General features: G+C 43.0%; 1 protein-coding gene across 4 annotated transcripts in view; it reads right to left on the bottom strand.

Annotated features, from left to right (window-relative positions):
• fgf13a (fibroblast growth factor 13a) overlaps nucleotides 1-27,361 on the bottom strand; it is a gene marked incomplete at its 5' end in the record, with an annotated part of 80,378 nt that overhangs the window by 16,488 nt on the left and 36,529 nt on the right. For 3 of the 4 annotated variants that reach the window (XM_079167900.1, XM_079167901.1, XM_079167903.1), the window contains 2 exons: nucleotides 2,684-2,794; nucleotides 26,138-26,305. In XM_079167900.1, coding sequence (XP_079024026.1) covers nucleotides 2,684-2,794; nucleotides 26,138-26,305 — 279 coding nt within the window. Of the gene's footprint in view, nucleotides 1-2,683; nucleotides 2,795-5,475; nucleotides 5,666-26,137; nucleotides 26,306-27,361 lie in introns of those variants that run through there. The other variant, XM_079167902.1, reaches the window with a different exon arrangement.

Here is a 27,361-nt window from a genome sequence, read left to right as displayed (position 1 = left end):
ACAATTTCTTGGCAGAAATTCATGGTTACAGGTTTCAACGTTCTCCACAACCATTATTCAGACCAAACCATCTTGGCTTTGCCGTACATGGAGCTACAATGGATGGTATAAAGTGTTGCAACCCTGAAACCTCTTGCTACCTGAGCACTTTTTGTCTTTATAATGGAACCATTTCCACTCACTGAGTCCCCCCCCCCCTCCTTCGCACTTTCACCACGATGCACACATAACACATCTGCAGTCTGCTTCATTTCAGAAGGATTACCAGCCGGTGGACTGATGGAGATTTTCAAGAGGGGAAACTCAATTACTTCCTGGCTCCTAGAAACACACTGAAGAGGATGACGGGGCCGCCGCCCACTCACAGACATTTCAGTGCCGAGAGCCGCGTGGAATAAGTAGGGTGAGGACGCCTGAGGGACAGCTTTCATGATTGCCTGCAGGCTCTCTACGTGCCTAGAAGTCATGACAATGGACTAGTCACATTTTAATCATTTATCCTATCGGTTACTCATTCTGGGAGCAGCCTGCCGGCAATTAGAGCGGGCGAGATATGACAGAACCACAGATAGAAAGCAATGTGTTGTAGAACCTGTGTCACCTCCAACACCTGAGCACACTGAAGAGGCTCTCTGGCTGGGCTCAATAGGGTTACTTAAGGACAAATGTAAGGCTAAATTAGGTCAATATTGACTATATCTAGACTTACATTTAGCATCAAAAGCATTTGTGCTGATGCATACAGGATGGCACTGTTTTTATTACTATTGACTTATTATTATTGACTATTGTTTGTTCAGGAAGCTCGTGTATGCTCCGATGAAGGTCCTTAAGCACAAAAGCTAAAAATAAGGTGTTCTCTGCATAGATTTTAAGTGTGCGGGTTTCTATTCTACCAGTTCTGATACTTCTAGCAGCTCTTTGCCAGGTGAAGCGCTAATTAACCTGCATGTTCAGGAAGTTTAAAAGGGTTCAAGTTAGTTTCACATTAGTAAGGATTAAAGTAAGAACACACACGTCTGTTCACTGTTAGGTCAGGGTATAGGAAATCCATGAGCAATTAAAGGCATTGTCTCAAATTTGGCTGACAGTACATTTTTTTAAACTGCACATTTTAACAATCTTTCAAATCCAAACATTATTTTCTACTTACAAAGATGAGGATTGAAAGCAAGACATCATGGACACGACTGAGAATGGGCTGACTTTTGAACATTGAACAGTAACCTCTTTCTTTCGAAGAACAAAAAGGATTCACAGTTGCCTTACAGTAATGCTCTTCTGTTTTTTTCTTCACCCAGTGGGTTTGCTCAGTTGTGATGCAACACAAGAAAATGGGTGAACCAGTTTGAAATGGGAGATAAATCCCTGGGATTCATGAGACTTATGAAACTTCTTCATTGTCAGATCCAAACGGCCAAGACTTCTCAGCAAGCAACTGTAGCAAAGATCAAATCCATGTTTTGTGTGTGTGTGTGTGTGTGTGTGTGTGTGTGTAGGTCCTCTCCCACCATCACAAGACACCAGTAGCTCCAAGAGGACTGTGCTCTCCGTCACCATGGAGACAAGCGCACCCAGCGCCTAACAACGCTATTTTTGGAGCGGTGCAAAGAGCTTCACTTTTCCTCCTTCGCCACTTCAGCAGCACTCTTTAATTTTCTTTGCCAAATGCGGGACAGTTATTATGTAAGTCAACAGAAAAGTGAGCCCTTGCAGACATGATGGTGAAGGATAGTATTGTGTGTGTGTGTGTGTGTGTGTGTGTGTGTGTGTGTGTGTGTGTACTTACACCATGTTCTCTGTGTAGTACTTTAACTTTATTTTGTTCGGCAACATCCCCCGATCACAGAGCTGCTATTTATATGTACAGTAAGATACACACGCCATCTCCACCGGGGGAGTATAATTGAATATAGAGGTATTAATTCAGAGGCTCCAGAAGTGTTTACATCCGCTTAGTGTCAGGATTACACAGCGAGTATCACATCAAAGGTATTTCAGTGTGCCATCTTTCTCTGGGTATGGGGGGGGGGGGGAGAGGGGATTTCACATCAGGTCACTAACTGCTGTACTTTTATTATCTTCAAAAGCGTGTAGTGTTCACTGAAATACCTAATTATAAGGTGGTCTATTTCTGCTGTATCGTCACCAGACAAGTGGCTCTTCCATTGATCTCCTCTCTAATTTGTCCATAGGAAAACAAAGAGCTGGTGGGTGTCATGGCGGTGATAGCGACGCATCAACACGGAGTATATAAGACATAACTGGCTCTTACAACAGAGGAGTAAAAGGACAACCATCATCAGTTTTAAGGTTGCCGTGACTTTGATTAGATAAGATTAACCACCACTCACTACTGCAGTGGCAAAGAAAAAAAGTTTTCTCTGTGTTATGAAATATTTTTTTATCCGCAGGAGTGAAAATCAAAACAAGCTCAGTTTTGAACAGTGAAATTCTGCAATTCGGATGCAGTATTGAGCATTTGTAATTCTAAGAAAAGCAAAGCTGCTCTGTCTCTCTCAAGTTGCCATAATGTTGATACTCTGTTAAATGGTACAGTCTATAATGCATCCTGTCTGTGGTACAATGAAATGACGGTAGCAAGGTGAAAGGTTCCACCCGGCCAACATCATAGCATGACGTTGGATGCATGATACACACAAAATATTGGAGTGAAACTTACTGTAGCCATTGTCCTCCTCCTTCGTTCCATCAATGGTTCCATCCGCCTGCAGCTGCAGGTGGAAACCTTGTCGACTGTACAGCTTAGTCACGATCCCCTTTAGCTGGGGCTCTGTGGAAGCAGAGGGGACACAGAGACAGATAGACACGAGAATAAAACACGGACTGTAGGAAGAAAAAAAAAAGAAGAATGTAGCAATGAGATGTCACTCGGAGCCTTCTAAAAGGACATTTTCAAGCTTCAGGTTTTGGGTCACGGCTTGCCGCCGTTTCGGAAAGCCACAAAATCCAGTTTAGTCAAAGGATAGTAAGGTTGAGAGGAGAGGAGGTGGGACAAAATGTAGCAATTACGATGACTGTGATAGGCTAATGCACTCGTCAATCGAGCAAGCAAGCATGATCGTCACCAAAAACATGTCAGAAGAATCTGATTCAACTATTACAATCTGGCCTTTTGTTCCCACTGATCCTGTAGCCACTTTACACGGGCCGTTCCACTTTTCATTATACAGGGGGTAAACAACATAACAAGACATCTGATGAATTGAAACAATTAAATATAACATCTACGCTTTAGTGAGCTGTAAGATCGACGCATTGATTGATAATAGTATTTAATTGGCAGCATGGTAAGACCTACAGTTTTAATGCTGCTGCGTCTACAGTCCATTAAAACTCTTTCTGTCTTTTCTCTGCAGCTGACCAGAGGTGACTAAAAGGGCTCCACAGAGATTTAGGACCACAGATGGACAAGAGCGAATAATATCACATTTAAAAATGGCTTTGGAGGCGGAGCATGTGGTGAGTCAGTGGTCTAAGATGGCTGAGGACATTTCTTGTATGTCACCCCCTGTTTTCCCCCCGAGGCTTCCCGTCACTCGCTGCATGTGAACTGTCCGATAAAGTAGAATTTTAGAGAGAAAATATTTGAAAAAATCTCCCTTTGTTTTTTGAAAATCATAATAACTTGTTTAGGATGTATACAGTTAAAACAAATATCTAAATTGTAATCAATTCAATAAAATCTTTGACTAGGATTTGAAGACCATTAACATTTACTTGCAAATTATACAGCTTGTGATATATAGTGCTCAACATGTGTTATATTTTTGACATAGAAAAAAAGGAGCTGTATTATAGTTTTTTTTTTATCTCTGTTACTGCGTTAGATTTAAAACAAGGACAAAATAGAATTATTCAATGAGAATAGTTATAGCTTTACCAATCAAATGAGCAAAGGCCAAATTAGACAATAGCGGCATAGACAACGACCCACAGTAAGTCTAAAAGACGTTTGAAGTGGCAGATCATTTACTTTTGAAGTGGCCGGGCAGCCTGCCTGTGATACATCAGTGTAAGTCTGATAAGCACTAAGTGCTCTCCATGGCCTGGTTACTGTCCCTGGTGGAGTGTCCTTTACTGTGGTCTACCACACCTTTCATCTCTCCTTTCATCTAACTCACCTTCCAATGCCACCATATCTTGCCTTATAGGGTTACTTTTGCTTCAGAGAAGGTTTATTAATTAATACACCAGAAGTATTGTAAAACTTTGTACTTTTCAGTAGAACACCTTCACTTTACAGTAAAACATGTACATATGTTAGCATGTGCTGTAAACAGGAGGTCCCTGACGATGTGCACACTGCATTACCAGACAATGCAGCAAACTATACGGCGTAAGTCACACACGGACAACGCCTTCTTCTTGGTACTCATTGCTTCCTCCACAGGATAGAAATGGAAATTGGAAGTGAGCGGGGTGCAAAGGCTTCAGGATAGTTCTGCACCCTTACTTCCAGATGCATCGTATACAGAGTTACAACAGTTGGAAATGAATGGGATTGAATAAAGTTTGGGAGAAAACCGATTTGAATCTTCGCCCTTTCGTCGTCGTAATGTCCACACATAAAGAAAGTGACACAAGTGACAATAGGTGATCTTTGTGCCTGATGTGATCAGGTCAGATATGCAGCTGTGGTCACATCTGCACTGGATTTGTCAGGGAGGGGATGCTTTAGGCTACAAAGACAACACCTCTGACACCACTGCAGTCAGAGTGCTTAAAGAGCATCTTGGCTCACATGTAATATTTATATATAAACTCATAATGCCCATCATTTCAACTCTGACAATCAGGTATCACATATTGCTCATTATCTGCTCAGCATTTGTTTTCAGTTGGATACATATCTGTGGCAAAGAACTTGACCAACATCTGGGGAAATATAACTTTTGAGCTGAGTGTGAGGTCTGCTTAAAATTCAAAATGAAAGTTAAGACCTACTTCTTCAAATCTCTTGGGAAACTTGTGTCTCTATATATTTAAGTAGTCTACCCGAGGCTGCCATGTAGTAATAGTAATGCATTTTAGAGACTCATAATACAGAATAAGTTAATCACCTGGTGAACTGATCATCCAGTGTAATTTCAAGAGTGAACAGTGACCAGTAAGTGACAGTGAAGTCTTCAGTGATTTTCCAAAATCCACTTAATAAGCACTTTTGTGTATTTTGTCCAGTGCGGCCTGAATAAGTGGACAGTGAAGGATGACGTAACTGTTTAATATGTCCCTCAGCAGGCTGAGATGCCAAAAGGGACTTCTCTGTGGACAAACTTCACAAGGGATTCTCCCACCAACCCCTGACAGAGTGATTCATCTTATGAAATTTGCATAGAAATGGAGCAGTAGCTACTCAGTATTCTCTGTCGTCAAAGAGTAATTTTTGAACTATTACGGCATCCTACAATAGATGGAAGACTTATTGATCCCGATGAAATTTGCACAACAGACCTGGTCGTCTCCTTCGCCTCTTCTTGGAGCCGAAGAGTTTGACCCGGGAGAAAACGTTCAGTCGGTTGGGTTTTTCACAGGTCCCTTTTGCTTTAGTGGGGCTGCTGACGCAGCGGCAGGCATTCGACTTCTCCCGCTCCCTCGCCTGCCTTTTCTGCCGTATGAGGGAGCTGGCGATCGCTGCAGCCATGGCCAGTGTGGCGGCGCGCTGGAGACAACTTCAGCAGAAGCGTGAAAATGATCACCCAGAAAAAAAACTGGATTCCGAACGGTACACGTCCAAGACGCAGTAGTAACAATCTGCAGTTATTCGTCAAATAACAAAAGTGTTTGCTAAGTGGACTCTGACGAGTAGCCGGTAAAATAGTCCCAGTGGTGCGGTGAAGCCAGTTAGATAATGTCCCAATAAATCTTTCTCTTTTTTTCGCGAATTTGGGCGTTATTCAGTCTCCGAGGGAGAAAAATAAGTCAAACTTAACAACAAATAAAACCCACACGCTCCACTGTCAAGCTGCACGAATACTCCCCCCCCCCCCCCCCCCCCCCAGCACGTCGCATGTTTCTCCAACTCTTATCATTTTATCTGCACCTCAACAAAAACGCACAACCCCGGTCTCCGTGAGCGGGTTCCCATCATCCCTCCTAAACTACATGGCCGCGCACATGGTGCTCGGATAGGCAGGTGGTCGTGAATGAACCTCAGCGCGCAGCCAAAGGATGGAAACACCTGTTTGCAGACAGCAGGAGTGTTTGCAGTGCTCTCTCCTCTCTTTCTCTAATCCCTCACTGAGGCTGCCGCCTGCCACAGAGGCACTTAGAACCGAATTTTTGAAAGGCAACGCAGAGGATGTGAACTAATCTCTAAAGAGATTCCATTTATTTTGTTCTCTCTCTTTTGTTGAAGCGGGTTGACGTAAGGCAACGGCGGCGGCAGCGGGCGCATGATTCTGGGTGCAGTATATCCGAGCACAGCGCAAAGCGCAAAGACTCCGCTCAGAGCATCCCACCGGTGGGGAGGAGGGAGAGCGCAGGGAGTCTAACTAGTGAGCCAAAACTCAATTGCTGTGCACAGAGGAGAACTACTCCATACAGGCCGTCATATGGGGATAATTCATGGTGCATATCAAGAGAAAGGGGCGTCGATGTGGGGGCGTGGAGTTGGCAAACAGGAGAAGGACGAGAGAGAAAGAGAGAGAGAGAGAGGAGGGATCACCTCCGATATTTTATTATTTTCTATATTTTATCAGACGAGAGTGGACAGATAATCATGGAAAACGTAAAGAACTACTGGTGCAGCTCGGTCGGTTTGGCGGTTACGAATTTCAAAAAGATGAATCCCATGTGTCTAACTTGTGTGAGGGTGAAACGTCCAGCCGTCAAATATGATTTAAAAATGTTATTACACTTATTCAATTGCCCGCTTTAGCGTGCAGATAACTGCGAGGGATGAAACAGCGTGTAGCCATCATCAGACAGGGATGTAGTGGGATGAAATAACAGAAACAGCCTCTAGCCGGTGGATCACAGCTATACGGCATCATACATTCACATATAACTCATAATAATTATTTCACTGCAAAATCTTAATACCCAAAGCTATTCCACCTTTAAGACGCCTATAGGCTGCATTGTTAATGGCCCGCTACTGACAAATTATGAATTTACATAATGAAAAAAGGCAACAGAGCGAGTGGTCTTTTAGTGCTGTTTTAAACTCCACAGCAAAAGTCATGTCCCGGCACTGATGTCTGTGTCATCTCCACCAATGACTGCCGGCCTCATCTCTCATGCTTTGCCTCAGTCCTGGACTGAGCCCAGCTAACAGCCTAGCCAATGGTGCCATCTACAGTCGTCAAGCCAAACTGTCGTCGACGCTTTATTTATTTCTCCTGATTAACAATAAACTGCAGCAACACACCTCAAGATGATGTACTTTTGCGTTGATTAAATATGAGGCGTGGCTTAGTCTGAAATCCTCGCGAAATAGAAGTAAATATAGGAAAGAACTCTTTAAAACTAAACAAATAAAATATAAAGCTCAAACAAGAATAGACATAAAGGCTCTAACCAAACCGCGTCAAAACTCCAGAGCAAAACAGGGAAGAGATAGAGAGTTCAAACTAAAGCCACTTCAGCACCACGGACAGCTCCAAGGCGGTTAACTGAGCAGCTCCAAGAAAATCACTACTGTATCAATAGAATAAAAAATAAAAAAAACATCAACTACATTTTTACTTGTGACCACTTTGGAAGCCTTTTCTTAAAAACACACACTATAAATATGAAGTAAAAACAAGTTCAGCGTGCATTCAAAGAGAAAACAGCAGCCTACCTGAAACAGCTTTTCTCAACGGGAAAGTCATGCTTGTCTACAGTGAAGCCGAAGCGATGGATGGGATACTTGCAGTCCTTTTGGGTGGTGAAGTGAAGGCGAGTATAGTCTACATTCAGCAAAGTTCAAACCACTGTCAGACAACTGTCAGAGGCGTAGTGGGAGACAACAGCATCGAGGCGTGGCCATCAACAGGAAGATCATTACAGGACATTAGCGACATGCCATTATGACTTTTCTAAAATGCTCATTAAACATTCATTTGGAGGTCTTGTTGATCCGGCAAAACACGGGCGTGTGTTTACTGTATATCGCTGCGCGGGCTGAAGAAAAGTGATCGAAAATGCAGGCTGAGCTTGTACTTCCTTCTTGGGGAAGGGAAGACTTCGCTCTCATATTACAGAAAAATGCTGTAAAATGATCCGATAATGCGTTGACTAAACTGGTTATACAGGCCGGTCCACTTTGGACCGAGGAACATATCGATGTACAATCAACTGAGACAACATGCATTAGGTAATGTGTTTATACAAAGACAAATCTTTCTTCTTCTGCCTTTTTTTTTCCTGAAATTGACCAAATATGGCATGCTATTTATCCGCATCTGAGCATATATTACTGTCAATACAACGCATGGAGTGTGGTCTCTTGGCTTGCTTGTGCAGCTCAATGTCGTATTAATCAAATTAAAGCATGTTATTAAATGTAGAGTATCTTCTTTATGACAGTATTGCTGCAGTCAGTGTATGTAATGATGGACTACTAAACAACGAGCTTACAGTAGGTACTTGTGAGGGTTAGTGCACTCAAGTGACAATGCTTAACTTTGAACACTAGAGGGAGCAAGTGGACAGGCTATCGAGAGCAGCAGATTCACACAACTTTTTAGACAAATCAATGATTTAATCACACTTTTTGATGTTGATCTATTGACATTAAATTAGCGTGTTTCTCTTTGATCTTTGACCGACATCACTGTAACTGTGTTTAATTTATTGTTGCGCTAATAGTGAATCAGAAAATGTTCTCACGTAAAATCCACCACTATCCATAGAGCAGCTCTAGGCTTTGTCTCTAAATGACTAGATGCATAACCACAGTCTCTTCCTCTGCCCTTCAGATTACTACCGAGCAGCAAACACAGAATGTAGTGTGGAATCAGGCACTTTCAGAGAGTACTATATATTTACAGCTACAAATACCTAATCAATGAAGTCCCCACTGCAAAGAAAAATGATATTTAATTCAGAGATTGATGACATGTGGAAGAAAGCTATTTTTGTGACTGCGTACTGAAACTAGAATATACAGAGTTCATGGATCAATACCAATATATTGACTTTGGCTTAAATAACACAAGGAATACTGTAGAGATACAAATATTTGTTTTCCAGTTTACTGACGTTGATGTTCTCACTAATGGCATAGAGGGAGTCAAGCTTAACACACAGTGTGAGAAAAGATGGTCACCAAAGTTGTTTCAATGTTGAACTGGGTTTTATAGAATTTTTGTACTCTAGTTTTTGGATTTGGGAGATAGAGTTGTTTAATTTTACTAATATTTTGAACGGTCTTAGATCTTAGAAACAACATGTATGAAATATAAAAATGGCGGAAGTTCCCCTTTAATACTAGCATTAAACGCACATGCTACAATATGTAGGGAATTATGTAAGTGTTGCACATAAGAGATTTTAATTATGTGAAATTTATAAAAAACACATCAGATCAGATCAAATCAAAGGCAAAATATTGATATTGTCGACGAGCTAACACTCTACTTTGACACTGTGACTGTAACTTAGATGTCTCAAGACGTTCTTATTTGGACAAAATGGGAAGATTGTTTTAGAAATATGAGTCACAAATATTTATTTAGAGAATATCGGGCTATAGGGAAGTCAGAAGTTTCCCGTGCGTGGCCACGATGATCAGCGCACTCAGTCCCGACCAGAAGAATGTGATGAGGTCGGGCGATTCATATCGACTAGTTTAATATAATCTAGGTTTATGTTAAAAGACTACCACGTAATGATTTGCTTATTTACCATTCATTTCATTGATGATGCTTAAAATTCCGTCCAGTCAATATAAACTGACTCGATGGTGCAGCCTATTATTTATAAGAATGGCAAAGCATGCTAAAGTTGTGTCCTCTCACTCCTCTATTACACAAAAGTCTGAAATCTAAGTCAGTTATTAGTACAAAAACAAAGTCACTAAAACAGCGACATCTTGACAGCTGCACGATCAGCACTGTTATCCTCCTCTCTCACATACCGATTACGCTGCTCAATATTGGCAAACCTGCACTGCAAAAGATCCAATATTTTGTAACCAAACAAAAGAAGACAATTCAGGAAACACCTTTCACCAAAACTGAAAGGAATAATATGATTTTGGCCTTCTCTAACCTAGCTTTGTCTTGACTTATTGTTGGCATATTGTCTTACATTGATGCGTTCATTCATATTCTGTTTACAAATTAAGAGGGCACTATTTGTCGCTGTCCATTGACGGAGGGTTCTGAATTAGTATTGCTGTAGCATATTATGAAGGAAGAGGAGGGCATGAGCAATGTCCGTAGCCTCGGGGCCTGTGGTAGTATTAAGGTGCTTCTGTTTACAATGCGGCAGACAATATACCTGCCTGGTTCTATCCAATGCCTCTTAATTCTGCCACGAACACACACAGACAGACAGATGGCAACACTACCACAGATCCCAGGTTTCAGTCGTCGCACTACTGATAAACCTGGGCCATCACTCAAGCAGACAGTGTGGCCCAACAGGAGGACGGCTGGGTTTATCGCCGACAGTTAGGAGGACAGAAATAGGTGACGAGAGTCGGGCTGCATTGTACAAACAGCGACACTAATCAAACACCGAAGATGATCCTAAAGAAAGTGCAAATGTGTACGGGCCTGATAATGTCTGTCTCGCTGTTAGTGCCGTTCTTAGCAGCAGCCGAGCAATGATGGAGGAGGAATAATACAAAAAAAAAAGCACACAATAGCACAAGTGGAACTGGTGAGATAAGTACAGGAGAGAGATGTTTCAAATAGACAAGGTGTTTAAACAAAAATAGTATAAATCATACGCATGTGTTGTATCCTAACTTCTTCAGTATCATCTGTAGTCTCTGAAGAAAATATAGCTTTAGCCCCCTTAAATAGTTTTGCAAGACAAAAGTGGATGATATAGCTATATTTGCCTCATTTGAAGTCTACCACACATCTAAACTGAGCTCAGTTTACAAGTGGAAGTTGGCAGCTGACGAGTTCATGCATGAACTATGCTTTCAGAAATCAGATGAGAGATAACGTACCCGCCTCTGGTTTCATCCAAATGCAATAATCGTGTCTGTTCCAACAAATATAGACACAAGTGACCTCTGTAACCTACACCTGTAGTCACTGTTAACAAGGCTGGCAAGAAAGACGCAAGGACATTCATCACACACACACACACACACACACACACACACACACACACACACACACAAACACACACACACACACACACACACAGATACTGCCCCTGTGCGCTGTGTGATTTGGTTGCTTGTGTAGCAATACGCCACGGCCACATTAATTACTGTAGTGCTTCAGAATGCCAGTCTACTGTGGCCTCCCGGGGGCACCTTCACTGTACTGCACTCTCTCACACGCATACACACAGTGAGAGAGTGTGTTTTGCAATATAATCAAATGTATAAAATTATTAAAAGTCCAAGACTAGATTTAGATTTGATAAACGTCAGACTTAAAAGGATGTGTTTAAAAGCCAGGACTGTGGAAAAAGTGTTCTTCAGAAAGTGCTGTCACAGCGAAGCCCCAGAGGTAGTGTTTACTCTTCCTCACACTGTTAGCTGTTCAAACATAGTCCAACGAACATCTCCTCTCAGTCGGCAAACACACCTAATCGTGCAAGGACCGCATGACTTCACACAGACCCAGAAGGTCCCGGCACCGTGCTGCTCTTTCCATCTCCGGCCACTAGAGGGCAGAGCTCCAAAGTAAAAGTGTGCAAAGTAAAAGCTTCTGCTGCTGCCAAGGTTGAGCCCCGTGTTGACCTTTTGTGTTATTAAATATAACCAAACGATTAAAGCTATCTCGTCTTATTAATAACCCCGGGCTATCATGATAACACCTTGCGTTTAATGAATTGTTTTAATTCACAGAGAAAAGTGGCCTCCAAGGGCAAACACTGAATAAATGGCGAGGTTAACCTTGCTCGTTGTGTAATAGGGGGCAAAGTTGAATACTAAGACTGCGCCACTGATTGTATTGAGATATTAAATCTCCAAGGAGATACATATCTTAACATTGGAATCTCCAATAGCAGTGTTTATAGTTGAACCTCTTGTTACAGAGCGAGATGAAAAAGGAATGATCTCTGATGAGCTGCTGCTCAAACCGTTCAGCCCTTTGGCAGCGCTCTGCTCGCTCTCTGCTCTTTGTGCTGTTACAGTAAATCCACCACAACAGCAGCAGCTTGCCGCATGCTAGGCCACCAATGCCATAGTGATACCACGCGTTACCATGGAGACTGCACATACGTAAGAGGGTGTGTGTGTGAAAGAGAGAGAGAGAGAGAGAGAGAGAGAGAGAGAGACGTTGGGAATGGGGGTTGGATGCTACAGAGCAAGAAACCATAACTCAAGGTTCCAGTAGAGGAGGGGGATACAATACAGTCATGGCTGACTGCAACGGTCGTGTGATCCATCCCACCCCTTTAAGAACCAGAGAGCTGTGTTCGAGACATGAAAGCAAGGAGTCGGTAGACTGAAAATATAGAGGACATTAGTCCCATTAATTCTCCCAGCATGTATGTCAGGATGATCTCCACCTTGGGGACAAAAGGTGTAGAGAAAGTGGCCACAACCCCACCATGGATGCTAAAAAATCAGCGAGGAACAGTTACATGTCACATCTTTTTATAGCCTGTAACTCGTGTGTTTTTATCCAAGTGTCAGACAGAGTTTTACCATATTTATTAACAGGGTAAATGTTTTTTTTTTAGTGGCAGTGAAAACATCATAAGACACATCTATTTTTAAACACCACTGCTGTATTAATAGAACGATATCTGTGTGTGTGTGTGTGTGTGTGTGTGTGTGTGTGTTTGTAGCTGTGTGGCAGTCTGCTCCTCATTAAATCATCATAAAATCTCGCTTTACATCACCAAAACTAATTAGGAGCAGAAAAAACGCAGTGCCTGCCATATTTCATTTAACCTCTCACCTTTTTTTTTATAACAACTGGCTTCAAAGTCCTTGTCAACTGATCAGCGCTGCCATATTTTCTCTCTCACGGATAAAAACAATGGAGATATTTTAGTTTCCCAAGTGAAAGGAGCAGCATTCTACTTCATACATCAATAGAAGCTAAATATGGCACTGAAACAGAGCTGAAACAGCTTCAGGAGCTGAGCATCTGCCAGACACATTGTGTCTCTCTGCTTCATAGTGATACAAATGGATGAGGAGGTGCACTGCTGAGTAATGTGCCTCCATTCGATGTGTGTATGCAATCTGGTCAGAAAGTGTGATATGGTGGAAGAAGAGGTTTATGATCATCTCAGAAAATGACATTTCAAATCCTCCTTCATGTAACATACATATTTATGCACTTATTTCATTATGTACGTATAACATTTTGACCAATAGTTGCCGCTGTTGTGATTATAATAGGTCACTGTTTATATGTTTCTCTTCAACCTGTACTTTTAATTAGAAACTAACAATTCACATACAGTAGATGTTTGGGAGTAGATTAAATTAGCTCTTCATTGCAGGTACTTCATATACCTTTTAACACAAATCGGTGAAGAAAACACAGCAAGTACACGAGTGACTATGTTTACTCAAGCCTGGCTCCACTATCTGTCGCTTCTTAATTCTACTGCATGTGAAGTACATCATTTAGCTGGGAAGCATGCTGTGGGCTTTCACATGCTATAGCTTCTGTGCCTTTTTCTGTCTCTGTGTGTGTGTGTGTGTGTGTGTGTGTGTGTGTGTGTGTGTGTGTGTGTGTGTGTGTGTGCGTGTGTGAGAGAGAGGCTGTAATGACATGGAGAAATCTCTGTCAGAGGCACCAAACGGTGTGTGAAATGGACAGAGTTCAGACAGCAGCCTGCTCAGAATGACTAATGCCAGACCAGCGATTTGCCCCCCCCCCCCCCCCCCCCCCCCAACACAAGACTGTAAAGCTGCAGGCAACAGAGGCTCCCTGTTTCCTGTTGCTATCAAAATTTAGAAAAAGATGTGGACGGTTCACAATACTTTACTAAAAAAAACCTGAGAGCCTGAAGCTGATTCTCTCTGATAATAATAAAGTCTGGCTTGTCTTCTTAGCAGCAATATGAAAAAGAAGCAGGTTTATCCAACACTCAGGATCGGTTATGAAACATCAATGAGATGATGTCAGCAAGCTACACGCTTTTGTTTGGGCCACTAATGGAAATTGAAATATAATATCTGTGTGTGCGTGCCGTGGGTGCACTCGTGTGTGGACGTGTCTACCGATCTCATGACCCTGCAGTTCTCAGGTCCCCTGAGGGATTGTGGGTGAATCATAGCCGATGTTGTCGTAAGCCGGAGGAAGGTGGCTGATAGTCCCTGTGACTGATTGCTGTGTGTGGAGAAAAACATGCTTTAAACAGCAGCGGGTCTTACAGAACATTGTGAGGTCGATTCAATAATCAAGACAGCAAATTCCTGGCTTACGATAATTTCATTTAGTACATGTTGCCTTTTTCTGGTTCGCCACAGCACACAGTGTCTAATGCCACATTACTTTTCCATCAGCGAGCTGAGGCAGAGTGATTGGAAGATAAGATGATGCAGCAGGATGTATGCACACATGCACTTGTGTATAGATAATTCAACTAGCACACATACATACATGCATAACACACGCACCCACAGGCAGCCAGCCCGCCAAATCTAATAGGAATCTCTAAATGCCTGTTATCAGAACAACATCCACTATCCATCATTGCCAGCATCACAACAGGAGGTAGCCGAAGGAGGAAATCAAGTGCAAGAGATGCTCCCATGCCAAAAAATGGATGGTTGAGCAGTAACATTTTTTGACTCATAGACGGTGTCTCGATGGAAGCAGCCCTTTGGCAATATCCATCACGGTGGGAAAGCTGCAGAGAGACCATAAACAACCAAATCACTTTTATTCTCTTTTAAGTTATCCCTCCTCTAACTAACCAGAACACATGCGCACACACACACACACACACACACACACACACACACACACACACACACACACAGGAGATGGGCTCTCGCCACAGTGAAGAGGGACATCTGGTATCAAAGAGAAATCAAGGAAGTATGCTGCAGCCAAAATAAAACAGCTCAGACTCTCTGAAAGTTTGTATTAATAACTCCATGCTAATTATACTCCGTCTAGCAAGAGCAGTCTCAGTCCCAGAATACAGTAAGTGAAGTGATGTTGTCCCACATATCCTCTCCAGTATGACACATCAAGGAAGGGGATGGAGCGAGATTAAAGGCATCATCTCCGACACCAGCTGGCTTAAACTGTCTGCTTACCGACGGAGACACAAAGGAACGCTCTGAGACTGGCACCAGAGCACGAGGTCATGCTCGCTTCTTTTTTAAGAGTTTCTAACTTAGGACACATTGTTGTCTTAGTTGATGGACACTTTCTTAGCGAGGAGGATAAAAAGCTGAAACTATGCTACTCTTGAAACTAAAACTGTAGCTGACATGCTGTCTTGCTTTATAAATGGCAAGTATGCAAGGTCTTAAAGGGGCAGTGCACCCCAGAATCAGAAATACATATTTGTCCTCTTTCCTGTAGTGCTATTTATCAATCTATATTATTTTTGTGTGAGTTTTGGAGGTATCGGCTGTAGAGATGTCTGCCGTATCTCAAATATAATGGGCTTATGGCATTCGGCTTGTGGTGCTCAAAGCCCCCAAAAAATATAAAAAAACAACAAGAATGTCTCTTTCCAATAAATTATGACCCAGTTTCTCAAGAACATCCACAGACCTTGTTGTGAGCAGTTTCATGTAGAAACTAAATAGTTCCAGAGGACTAAATACTTGGAAAGACGAAAAAATATGCTCTTGATTTTGTGGTGAACTGTCCCTTTAATTTAGATGAAAAACATTTGGCCTCACTTACTCCTGTCAAGATGTTTATCATATCTTTCATCCAAGTATTTGTAATAGAGCCCTGATCTTGTCCATTAACCGGGTCCCTGTCCTCAAAATAACCCCATTACATCTCTCGTCTGGCCTCGAGAATAAATGTGGATATTATGCAACGAGGTCAAATGTGCAGTGCAGTGAGCTGCGTGTGAACATTAATGAAGCTCATTTAGTCCGGCAACACACTCTTTATTTCCCCTGCCACTGATGCATTTCCTAGAGGAAAGTATTTGGGGTTCATTCCCATGACTGCAAAACAGAGAGACAGGGAAGCTGCAGGGATGAGAATATAGTTCTTCACACAGTCAGCAATAAATGGGTTCTACATCTCTGGCACTTCACTAAAATCTCAAATGAATATTACAGGGAGATCAGAATGTGTGTGTACTTAAAAGCCCCGATGTGTTAAGTTGCGACTAAGCTGGAAATGACGCGACAGGAGACGTGACTCAACTTATGGGAGTGGGTGGATAAATAGGTCAACACAGAGTATCCCACGTTTCACTTTCAGCCCCTGCGCCTGTTAGTGGAGTCAGCACACAGAGAAATCAATGGAAGCATAATGTCAATGCATGATAGTGGACTATAACTGGTAGGAGGAGCTGTGCACAGCTGATAGAACCCTACCGAGGTATGAAAAAGTAGGGCAACACGCAGCAGTAAATGATTGCTGTCTCTCTGTGGTCTGTCGTAGACATATAATATGAAATGCAACACTATTACAGAATAGCACTTGTAAATACTAATAATGAAGGTTTCCGTAATAACACAACATTACCTAATCCCTTTGTGGACCTTACATCATGCCAAGAAATTAACACGAGCCACCAGCCGATTGCAATATTCATGCCTTCTCAAATCCTGCTGTCTTTATGAGCTGCAGTGCAATCTGTGTATGTGTGTGTGGTGTGTGTGTGTGTGTGTGTGTGTGTGTGTGTGTGTGTGGTGCCGGCCCTGATGAGAGAAGGCATCTGAGGGACTTTCAGGTTCTACCTTTATAACATTGCAAGACCCACCTGTCTATAGAAGAGGGTTGGTCGTGTATACCGTATGTAGTGTGTTTGTTTCTTTGTGCATGTGTTGCTATCTTTGCGAGGACCAAATTCAGTTACAAAAAAACCATCATAGTGAGGATATTTCTGCATCGTGAGAGCATTTTGGCCGGTCCTCACTACTTCGAAGGACGGTTCAGACCTGGTTTTCAGGTTTAGGTCAGGGTGATGGTTGGTGTTAGTCATTTAGTTGTGTAAAGGTTAGGGGCTAGACTGCATTATGTCAATAAGGGTCCTCACAAGGGTCCTCACAGGTACGTGTGTGACTGTGTATGCGGAAAGTTGTGGTGATCGACTTTATGTGTCTCATCTCGAGGAGAAAAAGTAGACCCATCCTCCTCTGTTTTGTTTTAAACTCCTGCAGCTAGTCTAGCTTTTGATACAGCTATTGATTCCTCCACAACCACTCCTGCAGCATGCTCAGTGGTATCTTTGAATTCACCACTGCAGCATGCAGAGAATGTGACTGAGGTTTAGTTCTTCTGGGCTCCTCCATCTATCAGGGCCTACAGCCAAGATCGGACAATGTGGCGTGCAGGGGGTCAGAGGTCATGCTTTAACATGATTGAACGATTGCAGTGAGCCTTCTGCTACCGATTTGAAGGATCAGTACAAATGACCGGGGCTCATATTATATTACGAAGGTTAGGTTCTCCCCAAGCAGCACAGCTGCTGTGGTATTTTGTGTCTGAAGTAGCTGCCGCAAACACCCGCTCCTATTCAACAAGTCAGAACAAGTTCAGTACTGCTGGATTAGATTCGTAGGAATCGGGGCATGACCTGTGACATGCACCATGACCCAGGGTCACTGTGTATGTGTTTGCAATTAAGTACATAACATGTGGAGAGATTAGGACATATTAACCGATGCTTTGGCTGTCGGAGGGCACAGATTAGAGATGTGAGGCTGTGTGTCACTGGCCTGTTGGGATGATGGTTTATGTGTGATCATCTGTACTGCTGAAGGGCTTCCTCCCTTCCTGCCTGATTGCTCCCCATTACATCACACTGAACATGCATCTGAGGCCTGTGACATCTTACCCACACACACACACCAGCAGAACAGAGCCAAGTGTTAGTGTTTTCACCGTTACATTGAGGAGGCACTCATTTCTACGGCAACACGTCAGTAACATGTAGTTGCCTTCTTTTGGGTTCACGTTGTAGCACTCTGACCCATCGTGACCTTATGAAGACAGGGGTTTTAACCTTTTGAGAAAACATCAGAGAGAGAGACAGAGGGAGGGAGAGGGAGGGGTTGAGAGGGAAAAATATGAGAGTGAGAGAGCGAGAGACAGCTGTAAGTGTTTGCTGGCCGGGCCTGATGAGATGTTCGATGACTATCTCTCCAGCCAGTGGATTAGCGAGCGAACACTTATGGCTGCCATAAGGCCGTAGCGCCCGGAGAACACACGCACACACACACGCACACAAAGCTGAGAAATGCGTATTTAGATAAGTGCAAGTCTCCTCATGAAAAGAGGATGGATGTGCTATGTTTTTTTTAGTACATTTGGCAGAAGGGTCTGTGGGGTTATCCAGGTTTGAAAATGCATGGTTGGCTGAGTAGTGGTAGGATTCTGCTATGTGCGTCGTTTGCCTTCCTTACTGCCATTGTGTGCATACGTAGGCGTGTGCGTTTGTATGTGAGCATGCAGCCTGCCATGTCTCACCATGTCTCTCTCTCTTTGTTGTTTATTCAGTCCAATGCCCCGGCCTGCTTGGTTGCTCTGTATAAATGCTGCAAAATTAGATCTGGGTCTAAGATAATGACTCGCGGGCCTCGTGTTCACAGCATACTGATGTGAGACGAGCAGCTGAGGGTGTGTCTGAGAACAATGAAGAACAACAACGCCGTAATGGCACAGGAGCACTACGCTCTGCTGGAGCTTGTTGGAGGTGAAAGTGACTTACTTCCATTAGTGCAGAGGGTAATGGAGGAGCACTGTACACTTTAGTGAGCGGTAACGCATGCTGGAGGGGGAACTGATGAATGGGAGAGGAAGCAAGAGGGAACTCTCTTTGACAGTTGAAGAATTATCATTTAATTAACAATATGCATTATTTATGTCTAACCCATCTATTGCTCTGGCACATACATTTACAACGACCTCTTTTCAGGCATAAATTTCATCGTCTTTAATAAAAGATCCGTGTGATGATACTTGCACAAATCCTAAATTTGAGTAGGAGGTCTGAGTATTTGGACTATGACACATATATGCACACACCTGCCTATATAATACACTATTGTCACTTAGATGTCTAAAGCTGTGGAGGGGTACGGTTAAGCAAACCGACCAGGTGTGAAACCCAAAACTCTGTGAGCATAATTTCAGAAGAGCATCGTAAACAGCAATTATAACACATCATTGTAATGATTAAATAGCTTTAGCTGTTTGTTTTTACGGTAGCTGCTGTTCCAAAGTTGGGGAGGAGATTGCACAGCACACAAGTCGGCATAAGGCAACTGTGGAATATCCTGGACACTTTCCAGACATTTAACCACCATTGAAATGGAAGTAAACAAACAAACTGAGTCTCTAGTGCTGCGCACAAAAATACAACCAATAAAGGGTGATGGGGAAAGAAGCATAGCATCTAACACAACTGGTGTTACGAGTCTGGACCAAAGGTTGTTGAAAGCAAGCTGACCAACTTTTATCCAACATCTGTCCATATCACTGTACAGTGTGTTTAACCCATGCATGTAGAGGCAGAACTTTTCTGGTCTTTAAGTTGGCTTTCATCAGGCTCAGTGGAAGTGCCAAGGCCTCTCTTGCGGGGCTGTCAGGCGACATGATGGGAGAAATTGGGTGTCTGTTGGAATCCTTGCCAACATCGGCCCTGGCAGGCTGGCACATTACTCGGTGCTCCCTGAGATGAAGCATGCAAGGTCTTGACAAAACCCCGCCGGCACCCACGATGACCCTTAAACTGCCAGACTGGCCTGTTGTTCTCTCAGTCTCTGCTAATGTGGTGCTGAGGCGGTTCTGGTGTCCCTTCACAGAAATGAGGAAGCTTTTAAGGTCTTCAGTAGTCAAAGTGCAATCTTAAGTGTCCAATCTCGAGTTGCCAGAATTTTGCAAGTTGGATAGTATGTATCGCCATATTTCACAATATTAGTTGTAGTGCAGAAACATGTAGGGAAAGACCAAAATGTAACTTCAATTAAAAACAGTACGCTTTACATAGAGCAGCGGTTTCCAACTGGTCTGGGTTCCACTTTCATTAAAGCTCCTATACTGTATCTAGGATTTTAATATTTCCGACTTTGGCGATACCGAGAACACAGGATATGAAATGTATCTACGAGCAGAAATTATGAAATAAAATGACAGATGCCGTAATGACATAGAAAGTCTCAGTCCTCCCTATTCAATTAAAGATACAGGAAAACTAAAAGTGTTGGTTTATTCGCTGCACGTCTTTTGGCAAAATTGGCCATAAATTCAGGAACAACTCGTAAACACGTTCAGATCACGACCCACAGTTTGGGAGCTTCTGAAGAAATGATTAATAGCGTAACATTAAAATTGACAAATAGAGGTCTGGTCTGTTCATTCATCAAAGTATGAGGTTTATTAAGACCAGGTCTGGGGAGGGTACAGGTTGAAGATAGCAGAAGGTCACAGTCAGAGATAGCAAAAGAGAGATCCGAAACTTTCTCTCGTAAAATCACAGATTTAACATGTTATACAGTAGGGTTCAGTATTTGTTCACATTGAATATATTATCTACTAAATGTCTTCTAAGTGACGCTATTTTGTGTGTATCTGTAATCTCTATCCTGGCAGCTGTTCGGAGCCACTTTGCGAGACTCTCCATTAACGCGGTGCTGACTCAGCAGTGTGCCTCATTGCCCCAATTAAACAGCTCAACGCTTGTTCACTCTGGGGAAAACTTACACACTTGCTTGTGTCACAGTTACTGTAACCTGACTGCTCTACAGATGGTTTGTGTTCAGCTCAGATTTAGAGCTGGTCTGTAGTTAGAAACAGGAACTCTTCTGAGTAAAACGATGATAAGTTATGACCACTGGGATTTTCGGGTCAAAGAGAGTAAAGCTGCTAATGTCTATAATTTGTCTATGTGGTGTAGAAAACAGTATATTGCTACTGTACTGTAAACTGCATCTTTTTACTCACTGGTATGGAGTAAATATCGATCCTTTCTCAGGCCGTTAACATAAGACAAATTATGTAATGTAATTTATAAACATTACCCTCAAAGCATGCACTATAAAAAAATAGTGTGGACTGTTTACTACTACATTCTGCTTCCTTGCACTCTTCCTTTCAGTCTCTGTTGCCATTTTTAAGGATGAACAACAATGAGCAGTCTACTTGGCTAAAAAGTTACATGCTAACGATGCAGACGCTTCCATAAAAGTTGATAATTTGCCAAATATGCTACATTTATCAAGAGCACTGTGTAATATAGGCCCTCCAATTCACAAATCTGATTGGTTTTATGAGATTCCTTAGTATGTTTAGGTGACATGCAGTACCTGGCACGGTAGAATTTAGAGTGACCATTCCTGATATGCATTCATTCCATTTCTGAACAGAATAGTCACGGCCCGTTTGGCTGTTTTTAAATCTGCCACGAGGACTGGACCTGGGATGCTGAGGCGAATACATTAGAATTGTTAATTAAATAGACACCGATGGAATGTAATAGGCCTGGCAACTTTAGTGTGCTTCACCTCTCTGCTGGTCTCCTGAGTAGTTTCTCATTAATGTTGTCATTAACACCCACTCCTGCTGTTTGTTTATGCCTTTAGATTAAGCTCCAGCCAAGCCAGAAATGAACGCTGTGGCAATATTTCTGCCTTAATCTGAGGAAATAAGTATATATAGTAGATATTGTCTCACTGTGGCTTTAATTCCTGCTCTTCTTATCAGCTATTAGAAGAAATTGAAGCCTATTCACTCACTGACCATCTGTTTCAAAGTCAAGGTTCGTGCTAAAACTTCAATATGTGGCTAAACGCACACTTACAGGCGACCAGATAGGTAAGCGCGCAGCAGAACCAATGTGACATTGAAACTCTCCTCCCAGCTTTCGTCTCTCCAGGCACCAAATCACATTATCATACACATTATTTATTCATGCATAGTCTATTTATGTATTGACTGAGACAAACAGAGTTGTTGCTTTCATGCAGATAGACTGCAGAGGAAACAAAAGAAAATTAAGCCAGCTGTTGTTGGAGCATGAGGCTGCATGCTTGTCTCCTGTCAACATTGCAGTATGGTGTGCAGGACTCAGTGAGACACTGCAATGGGATACTTTGTCACGAGGAGCGGGGCTGGACCCCCCGAAATGTAATTGCACTCTGTCGACTTCGTGCTGCATCCAAGCCATGTATTTTACATCGGGTGTGGGGACATGAATGGGGCTACTATTCATTCCTCTTGCTCCTCTGCTTACATTTTTTCTTGGCTGAGTGAGCAGCAGATGAGTTATTTTGCCAATATGGCTGAAACCAATTAGATAGCGGCGTGAATGTCGAGCAACACAGGTGCTGTACTTCATTCTGTCTGTGAGAGACGTATCACATTACTGACGTCTTTACATTTTTTAGTTCAACCGCTCAAAAATGTACCTGCGCTGTTAAAACGGAGATATCAAATCATTCTCGAATGCAGAGTTCTCAAAAACATTCCCTTCTCACAACTGCATGACCATACAAACACATAAACATCATAAAGCAATAGCGATACAAAATTCATTATGATGAATTGCCATTGGAGCAACTTTCACATTTCTGCAAGCTGCGGTGAAATGAGCAGATACAAAATGCTGCCGAGGGTTGGAAGCCAACCTAACAATTTACTGTGTGCTCCACCAAAAGGTCAGCAGTAATGTGAATTATTATGTGACTTGTAGATAAGGGATATAAAACACACAAAACTGCCGGTTTGATACTTTAAAAGGTTAGGTTCACAATTTTCAAGTCAGTGTTGAAACATTATTTTAGTGCCTGTATGAACTATATGACAATGTGCTCGCAATTTAAGAGCTGGGGGACAAAATCCACAGTGCTTGTTCTCAGTCGCCTGAGTTATCTAAATCAAGTGAGTGGAAGCACAAAGAGAACATTTTGTAAGGAAAAGACTAACTATGGAAGAAGGATTCGCTTGGGCTTTCAGTTTCATTCTTGATGCTGAAAAACAGCTGGGTCAACTACAACTCTTACAGATCACTTCTAAACCCTGACAACCTCGCTTGGGACAGCCCCATTCATTTCCAACCTTTTTAATATTAATGGAAATCTCGACGTAATGAGAACACATGTCAGACAATTATCTATTTCTATTTCTGAGTCGTTTGGCATTTTAAAAGTCATCGAGTCACAAATGAAAAAAATACACATCATGCCTTTATACCTCTGTGTTTACATCTCTTTATGGATATCTGTCTGTCTGTGGCCTGTAACTATAAACACCGAGTCTTGCAGTCGTCTGAATTATGAATGGGATATTTACACAGATCGAGCCCCTTCGGGCACCATCTTTTGTTGCCGCTGTGGAGAAACAGAACAGAGCTGAGAGAGAGAGACAGAAGCAGAGGAGACAGGAGAGAATGATTTGAGCATTAAGAGGAATCGAGAGGTGGTGACACAGACTCAGCTGAAGAGCGTGTCAAAGTGACTTTTTAAGATAGATAACAAACTGTCTGACCAACTTGATTGACAGCGTGCAGCACACACTCACACACACACACCTCAGGATGGAGGAGGCAGGTCCAGTGCTCTCTGTCTGAGTTCGTATGCTCCCTGCAGCTCCACAGAGATGAACCGATATGAATTGAACGCCAGAGCCCAGGCCTGTGTGCCGCTAATGTGTTGTTCTGACGAGCACATCTCCGGTGACTGTTGAAACCAATATCTTGGCTCTCTGTAGCAGCCACCTCAACATAGTGCTGCTGGGCTATGCATCAGAGGAATTATACTCGGAGGACTTGATATAGTGGATAACCGACTCTGCCAAAGCCTCAATAGATCTCAATGTTTGTACCTTTCAGAGCACTTGTCGCTGTCATCTACACAGCAGCAGACACACTCTTGCATCTCAACTGAACACACAGGCCTTTTACTACTTATAGTGTGATAAACAACCTAAATCCAAGACAACCAACCACAGTTTCTGACTGGAGAGAGCCTGTGTTGCAATCCACTTTGAATGGCAAGCTATATTGCACATGAAGCTAAATGATCTCATCCATTAAAATCCTTAATAAGTGCAACACAAAGGAGTTGGAGTGTTGTTGCCATGGTAACAATGTGACAAGGCTGACTTTACTGCTCAGATCTCTCAAAACATACACACGCTTCTTGTTTTTCATTTTAATATCAAATACCGTTTACTACAAAAGAAATATATCAACTTCTACTATTTCAATATGCATGTTGTTTACATTTGTTATTTACACGTATTGGCAAAGATATTAGTGTGTGTGTGTGTGTGTGTGTGTTTGTGTGTAGGCTGCTCCTCACATGGTTGAACAAAGTTTCCGTCTGCATCATGCTTCAACATTAATGACGTCCTCACAAACAGCTTACGTAACAGCTGTAGTCTCCCTTCCTTACTTTGTAAATTCAGTCACGTCCAACTGGAGCTGCAGCCAAACTGAATAATACATCTGTACTTTTCTAGCCAGACCTCCGCTAGTATTCCTCTGCTTTATCTCTCTCTCTCTCTCTCTCTCTCTCTTCTCCCCCACAGGGATAAGTGCATGTGCTTGAGTCCTCCAGCAGGCACACAGACATCCATCAACAGGTTAACTGATATCCAAGTGTTGCACTACTGTACCAAACGGGGTCCTCTTTTAGATGCAATAGAGGACACACCAATACATTGCAGAACACATATCAGGAGCAAGATAATTCATATCTTACCTATCAGGAAGTCTGCAAAGGAAAGCAATTTCTACAATCTCAGCACTCTTATCGAGGGATAGATGATAAATGAGGCAGTCAAAGAGCCTGAGTGCCAGACAGTGCAGGGTAAGGAAGCATGCTTGGAGTAAAAGGATCTTTTTTCTACTTTACTGCCTGTCCTAACTGTACAAACGTCAATAACATATTCAGTGTAAGCTGTGCATGCAGGCATATCGTCATGCTGCTACAAGCACAAAAGATGTGGAAATAGAGGTAGAGGTAGGGGGTGAACGGGGACACGGATGCAGTAGGAGGGAAAGAAGTGCTAGGTAAGGTAGGAAGGGAAGGAGGAAAGGAAGCACTGAGAGGGTAGGATGCAGCCATCAAGAGCCACATAGGAAGCACAGGGAACAAGAGGGGATTGGGGGGGGGGGGGGGGGGGGGGGGTTGCTGACTTGCAGTCTGTTGCTAAGTAGATCAGTATTTAGTCATGAATACAACACATTTCATTCTCACATAGTCTTCAGGATAGGAAGATAAAAGCGCTTCACCTTTGTTGTTCTATGAGGCCAGTTGAAGTGGAAGCACACACTGAGATTGCCCAGTCATTGAACTCATTAGGGCAGCAGCTGCCTCCATCTATTTCCCCTTTTACTTTTTGCTTTTTGTTTTGGTCCGTGCATGTGCCTCAGGGTGGCAATGACCGAGTTAATGGTTTGGGGTAGGGAGGGGTGGGCAGGGGCTACAGATGCTGTGCTCCTCACTCAGTCCGACGTAAGAGGTGTGCAGGCACACACAGACACGCGCACACACACACACACACACACACTCGTACAGTACAAACCCAGGCCGGAGGATCCCAGGGAGAGATGCCCTCCTAAAGGTTCTCTGCAAGCAAACATGCCCTAAGCATTCAGTCTTATACGATGCTCAAACACACACACACACACAAGCGCTCACACTTCCGCACACTCGTTCGTTCGTGCACAAACACACACATGCTAGAAAGGGGCAGAAACACACCAGATGCTCTCCAAGAACATGAGACAGGAATGAAAGAGAACTTAGGTTTGAGGGGCGGAGAACTATCAGTTCACACAGAATATGAGAGAGAGGGGAAAACAAGACGGGAGTGGGCGGGGGATACGAGGAGCATCAGCAAATCAAAACAAGGAGGGGATGCGATCAAACCTTCGGGCTCTGTGCTGTCTTTGTTGATGGCTTGCTTCAGCGGGCAGCAGAAGATTTCGTGACACTTAGCGCGAAAGGGGGACCCTTTACTCCTTATATCCGCAGAGTGGATGGAGTCCTGCCGTAACATAATGTACTCCTGGGTACCTGGGGCAGCGTCATCCTGGACTGCGGTGGTGCCATAACAGAATGAACTGGGGTTAGAAAAACTCACCACACACAGAAAGAAAAGCAAACAACAGCAAAAAAACCACAAGGCAGTAACACAGGCAAATGATAATACGTCACATATTAGCTACAGCAATAGCTTTAAATAACAGTAATATAGCACAGAGGGACAGAGAGAGAAGGAAGAGAGAGAGAATAGAGGGGCAGAAGAGGATAAAGAAGGAAATAGACAGGCTTAGATCAAGAACACCAAGTTCACAAATCAAATTAAAGACAACCAACAACAGTTGGGGATGCGTTAAATATAGCCTGTGTCACTTAAAAGGAAAAAAGTGATCAAATAACACAAGGAAAAGGGGGGAGGAAACAGTTATGTTCAAAGTCAGTGTTATGGCGGACACAGATCCATGAGCTGCTGCTGCGCTTTGATGAGGTGACTGTGGGGCCGGGAGAGCAGTGAAAGGTTGTGGGATTGCAGGGCAAGCGTGCAGTCTGCTGCTGTATAGTACACTGTAGAGTACAGTCAGCGCCACTGGAACTGAGGTCAGGTGGTGGGTGAGTATGGCCCCATGTACTGTATGAGTAGGCAGGCAGATGCAAAGGCATGAATGGGCCTCCGGGAGCGGCCAGTGGACTCACGCTAACTATAAGTGACGTTAAGGAGCGCTGTACTATAACATCGCTCTGCACGTGCGTCTGTAGGCTTTCTGGGATCCTGTGAAAAGCCCTTTGTTTCTGTCTGTATGTATCGGATCTTTTGCGTCCGTCCTCTTCTGGGCAGAGTCCCTGCTTGGCTTCGATCATTGACCTATTTTCTCTCTGTTGACGGATTAGCTACAAGAGAATCAACCCAAATAAATTGTATCTTCGTTTCCTAATGGATTCGAGTGCCATGCCTCTCTCTGACACATTTACTACATAATGAAAATGACTGTGGAGAAGGCTATCAATCAGAACCATTACATTACTTAATCCCCCTCCATTTATGACTTATGTGACCAGCATAATTAATTTCATCTTAACTTAACCCACCAGAAGAAATGGTCTCATGAATAG

Source organism: Pholis gunnellus, assembly GCF_910591455.1.
Source record: "Pholis gunnellus genome assembly, chromosome: 10".
Taxonomy (NCBI): Eukaryota; Metazoa; Chordata; class Actinopteri; order Perciformes; family Pholidae; genus Pholis; species Pholis gunnellus.
The sequence above is the reverse complement of the archived record's forward strand: the minus strand, read 5'-3'. Positions and strand labels throughout refer to the sequence as shown.